We start from the raw sequence: 6000 nt of genomic DNA, 5'->3' as shown, positions 1-6000 counted from the left end.
AACATGCTCTCAGACTGTTTTACCACAAGTGGCCATCACACAACAGGTTTATATTCAGCAAAGTTAAAACTGCTTACAACGAACCGGAGTTATAACTGCTTACAATGAACTGGAGTTATAACTGCTTACAATGAACTGGAGTTATAACTGCTTACAATGAACTGGAGTTATAACTGCTTACAATGAACTGGAGTTAAAACTGCTTACAATGAACTGGAGTTAAAACTGCTTACAATGAACCGGAGTTATAACTGCTTACAATGAACTGGAGTTATAACTGCTTACAATGAACTGGAGTTAAAACTGCTTACAATGAACTGGAGTTATAACTGCTTACAATGAACTGGAGTTATAACTGCTTACAATGAACCGGAGTTATACAATGAACTGGAGTTAAAACTGCTTACAATGAACCGGAGTTATAACTGCTTACAATGAACCGGAGTTATAACTGCTTACAATGAACCGGAGTTATAACTGCTTACAATGAACTGGAGTTATAACTGCTTACAATGAACTGGAGTTATAACTGCTTACAATGAACTGGAGTTATAACTGCTTACAATGAACCGGAGTTATAACTGCTTACAATGAACTGGAGTTAAAACTGCTTACAATGAACTGGAGTTATAACTGCTTACAATGAACCGGAGTTATAACTGCTTACAATGAACTGGAGTTATAACTGCTTACAATGAACTGGAGTTAAAACTGCTTACAATGAACAGGAGTTAAAACTGCTTACAATGAACTGGAGTTATAACTGCTTACAATGAACTGGAGTTAAAACTGCTTACAATGAACTGGAGTTAAAACTGCTTACAATGAACTGGAGTTCCCCTGAGTGTGCAGCATGTGCATGTATTATGCCTGCTCTCTTCTAAATCAACCTACAAGACTTGAAGAGCAGCTACAGTGTGCCTGCTGACAATAAAAGTGATTCTGATTCTGAGTTATTACATAAATATGCAAAGCAAATGCTTCTATGCACATTAGCCAGTTACACTGCTCATCGGTAGACACCAATATCACATTTGAACGTTTTATTCTATTGAAAATAGAAACTATTAAATGTGTGCAGCAAAGCATAGGCTATAGCCTGGTCTGCACTGGACCCAATTCTTACCATCCATCCATCCATCCATCCATTATCCAAGCCGCTCGCCCGAACTCAGGTTGCGGGGATGCTGGAGGCTATCCCAGCTGTCATTGGGCGGCAGGCGGGGAGACACCCTGGACAGGCCGCCAGTCCATCACAGGGCCCACACACACACACACACACACACACACACACACACACACACACACACACACACACACACCTCGGGACAATTTAGTACGGCCGAGTCACCTGACCTGCATGTCTTTGGACTGGGGGAGGAAACCCGAGCCCCCGGAGGAAACCCGCACATACACGGGGAGAACATGCAAACTCCACACAGAGGGCGACCTGGGACGACCCCCACGGTTGGACAACCCCCAGGTTCAAAGTCAGGACCTTCTTGCTGTGAGGCCACCGTGCCAACCACTGCGCCACCGTGCCGCCCAATTCTTACCATAACAGATGAAATGTTTAGACTCTCAGTGATCAGAATAACACTCGCATAAATATTTGGCAAAGCTATGCCAATAAGACCAACATAAATGCAAGGCCTCCTAAATAATCCCAAACCTCCATCATATGTGTTCACCAGAGGTTTCTGGCCAGTAAAACAATGAAGTCCACTATTTTTTGGCTTCAGACAGCGCCGAGAGCTCCCAACATTTCCAACTGTAATTAAAAAGCGCTCCAACGCCGCATTAGTGGTGCACACGCAAAATTACATCCAGGCATGTCTGGCCATCACAGGGAAGGATTTCTTCTCTATTCTCATGTAGGTTGGAGCACACAGGTCATAACGGGAATCCAGAGTCATCGTCTCTCTGAAAATCCCCTTCTCAAATTTACGGAGGGACACCACATCTTTGGCTAAGCACCTCACAACTCCCCTGGTTCAGGGTGCCGCTTGCTATGCAGAGGGTTGAGTCACGAAGCTTTGAGTCGAAGGCGGTGGCAGCTCAGCCAATTCCGCCGGGTGGTAGTTCATTAAGTGAGGGTGTAGTTTGCTTCAGTTCTAGCTTTCAATGCAAGTGTTGTTTTAACAGACTATCCATATGCCCTCTTCTGCATTCACCGCTCTTTTTCTCAAGAGGAATTACAAATAGGGGCAGATTTCCATTTTAATGAGATTTTCCATCTTTCCTATGTTATGGAAAAACGCACGCAAACTTGATATGCCGTTGGTGTGGCCCAAATATTTGAAAACATTTGCCCTGATAATAAGATGATAGAGACAGGTCAGCACAAAACTTTTTTTTTGGACAGATTTCAACTATTATCTTGGCTTCCTCCTATCATTCCCCCCCCCCCCTCCTTTTTCTCCCCAATTGTATCCAGCCAATTACCCCACTCTTCCGAGCCGTCCCGGTTGCTGTTCCACCCCCTCTGCCGATCTGCGGAGGGCTGCAGACTACCACATGCCTCCTCCCATACATGTGGCGTCGCCAGCCGCTTCTTTTCACCTGACAGTGAGGAGTTTCACCAGGGGGGATGTAGCACGTGGGAGGATCACGCTATTCCCCCTAGTTCCCCCTTCCCCCCCGACAGGCGCCCTGACCGACCAGAGGATGTGCTAGTGCAGCAACCAGGACGCATACCCACATCCGGCTTCCCCCCCGCAGACACGGCCAATTGTGTCTGCGAGGTCGCCCGACCAAGCCAGCAGCAACACGGGGATTTGAACCGGCGATCCCCTTGCTGGCAGGCGACAGAGTAGACCGCCACGCCACCCGGACGCGCCCCGGCTTCCTCCTGTCATGATGAATGATATCATCTTTCTATCACCAGAGCCTGGAAACCCAAACACATTGGGTGATTTGTGCCAAGTTTTCATTTAATGATGGATCACAGCAGAAATCAGCTAGTAAGCATCAATTATCCTATTGTTTAAAGAATGGTGTTGCGTTGGTGCAAACAGTGGAGTCATCTACTGAATGTTTTTCTTTTCATAGTGGCAGAAGACAAAAAAAAAGAAAGAAAAAGTCAGCGCTAAGGTTTTCATGGAAAGGTCTCCACAGGACCTACTACTGCACGGCTGCAGTCTGCGAATCAACCCTTATAAACGTAGTTCATTAGCAAATCACAGATCCCTTCTCCATCCCTTCTGGGGCTCCCTTAATACACGTCTCTTCATCTGTCCTTAAAAGAAAAAAATCGCCATCTCGGTGTCTTTAAATGCCCCCCCCCCATTCCTCTCTCCAGTCTGGAAAGATGGGCCCATATCAGAGAAGAGCAGATTCCTCTGTCATGGGAAGTGTGTGTGTGTGTGTGTGTGTGTGTGTGTGTGTGTGTATTTGGGGGGGGGGGCTCTACTTCTGTGAATGTGTATGTATGTGTGCACACTGAGGAATGCAGCCCTGCTGCCGGCCTGAGAGGCAGACACACAGCAGGGGGAGGGGCTGGCTTCAGGATGTAGGCCAAAGTTTTACCAACTGGGACGAGAGAGCAAGAGAGAGAGAGAGAGAGAGAGAGAGAGAGAGAGAGAGAGAGAGAGAGAGAGAGAGAGAGAGAGAGAGAGAGAGAGAGAGAGAGAGAGTGTACATATGTGCAAAAGTGTGTTGCTTTAACATATGGAACAGGCATTGGTGTGTTTGTGTGTGTGTAAACAAGCACGCGTCAACATCTGGAGGAAGCAGAAATCCACCTCTGTGTCTGCTACGAGTGTTTTCCAGTGGAATTTCGACGTGGATGTGACAGGGTGAGAGGATGGAGGGGGGGACTTTTGCTTTGAGACACAGACTTACTCCTGGGTGAACCTGCAACTCGTCCATTCCAGGCTCACATGAGCCAAAGACCTATAGACGGTCTATCTAAAGTTACAATCCTGAAGAGCCTTCATTCTGTTCCAACTCACTGACGACTGTGAGGAAAGGTGATAACGGCGGCGGTGTTTGAACAACCCAAATCCCCGAGATCCGTTCAAAACAAAACAAGTCACCGGCTCTGTGACATCATCACTCTCCCCGGCACCAAACGAACAAAAACGTGGCTGAGCCCGGTTTTAGCCCTTACGCTGTACCGTCTGTTGATGAAGGTCTTTTCTTCTGATAACCCAACCAACTTTGCTTCTTCCGCAAACATGCAGCGCTCTTTGTTTCACCGGCTCGCTACGCTGCGGATGTAAAACACTACGGTGCTGCGTGACTTTACTCAGGGGGGTCCTACCAGACCATCTCCACAAAAAGTTCATTATTTGGACATTTCTGGATAAGATGTAGTCTTATGCTCCCTTTCCACCACATGGTACCGGCTCGACTCGACTCTGTGTCGTTTTCCATTACCGTAACAATACCCCCTCAGTGTAGCTGGTCGTCATAGCGACGCCTGGTTTTCAATTTCAAAATGTACTTTTAAGATAACGCCGCTTCGGTATTTAAAAATGCCGGGTGGAATCCCATGCGTGCACCGATTACACAGCGACGCGTTTCTCTGACCAATCAGAGGTCCGCATCGAGTTTGGTACCCGCTCAACAAAGGTGGGACCAGAAAAGTGGTAAGGGTTACCAAAATGCCGGTAGTTTCCAGTATTGGAAAATGGAAAAAAAGGCGAGTCGAGTCGAGCTTGAGCCGGTACCACGTAGTGGAAAAGGGGAATTAGATACACCAGCGATAGAAAGTCGAGAGGTATTCGTTGACGTGCAAATCCTCAGGATTGTAACTGTAAGGTGAACGTTGGGAGGTATGTACAAGCCACAACCCATATACTTACAGCCGTGGTAGGAGGCGGGCGAACCCTCCGACTTTCCATACTCTTCGCTGTAGGAGGTGGAGAGGTTTGGCTGAGAGGAGCCCCGACCGAAGCCCATCTGACTGCCCGCCGTGGACACCTGGGCCATACGCTCTTTGGTCTTCAGGGCCTGAGAACTAAACCCGTCACCAGCACATCAGTCATTACAGCAAAAAGACACAAGTCATTTCACGTGAAACAGAATCTAAAAGGTACAACATCAACACGGTCACGACAGCAAACATTTAACTTTTGCCATCAACACCAGTGTGAAAATGGTTTTGATTTTAAAATAATTCCACAGCCAAATACAGAAAACTGAACACCACGTTATTTATTTAGTATGTTATTTTTTGGGGGGATTTCCCCCCCCCAATTGTATCCGGCCAATTACCCCACTCTTCCGAGCCGTCCCGGTCGCTGCTCCACCTCCTCTGCCGATCCGGGGAGGGCTGCAGACTACCACATGCCTCCTCCCATACATGTGGAGTTGCCGGCCGCTTCCTTTCACCTGACAGTGAAGAGTTTCACCAGGGGGGACATGGCACGTGGGATGATTTTGGTATTCCCCCCAGTTCCCCCTCCCCTCCGAACAGGCGCCCCGACCGACCAGAGGAGGCGCCAGTGCAGCGACCAGGACACATACCCACATTCGGCTTCCCATCCGCAGACACGGCCAATTGTGTCTGTAGGGATGCTCGACCAAGCTGGAGGTAACATAGGGATTCAAACAGGCGATCCCTGTGTTGGTAGGCAATGGAATAGACTGCTACACCACCCAGACGCCCCTCAGGGTCCAAAATTAACTTTCCACATGGCCGTCTCCCAGACATGTTTTACCAGCCAGAAATAATAACTGTGGCATCCGGGTACTGTAGCGGTCTATTCCGTTGCCTACCAACATGGAGCTCGTCGGATCGAATCCCCGCGTTACCTCCGGCTCGGTCGGGCGTCCCTACAGACACAATTGGCTGTGTCTGCGGGTGGGAAGCCGGATGTGGGTATGTGTCCCGGTGCCTCCTCTGGCCGGTCGGGGCGCCTGTTCAGGGGGGGAAGGGGAACTGAGAGGAATAGCGTGATCCTCCCACATACTATGTCCCCCTGGTGAAACTCCTCACTGTCAGGTGAAAAGAAGCGGCTGGCGACTCCACATGTATCGGAGGAGGCATGTGGT

At 48.5% G+C, this 6000-nt stretch overlaps 1 protein-coding gene across 4 annotated transcripts in view; it reads right to left on the bottom strand.

The window, feature by feature from the left end:
- Positions 1-6000, bottom strand: part of epn2 (epsin 2) — a 46539-nt gene that overhangs the window by 19367 nt on the left and 21172 nt on the right. For all 4 annotated transcript variants that reach the window (XM_056287495.1, XM_056287497.1, XM_056287496.1 and 1 more), the window contains exon 3: positions 4809-4963. In XM_056287495.1, the coding sequence (XP_056143470.1) occupies positions 4809-4963 (155 nt within the window). The remainder of the gene's footprint in view (positions 1-4808; positions 4964-6000) is intronic.

This window comes from Lampris incognitus, chromosome 10 (genome assembly GCF_029633865.1).
Source record: "Lampris incognitus isolate fLamInc1 chromosome 10, fLamInc1.hap2, whole genome shotgun sequence".
In the NCBI taxonomy this organism is placed as follows: Eukaryota; Metazoa; Chordata; class Actinopteri; order Lampriformes; family Lampridae; genus Lampris; species Lampris incognitus.
The sequence above is the reverse complement of the archived record's forward strand: the minus strand, read 5'-3'. Positions and strand labels throughout refer to the sequence as shown.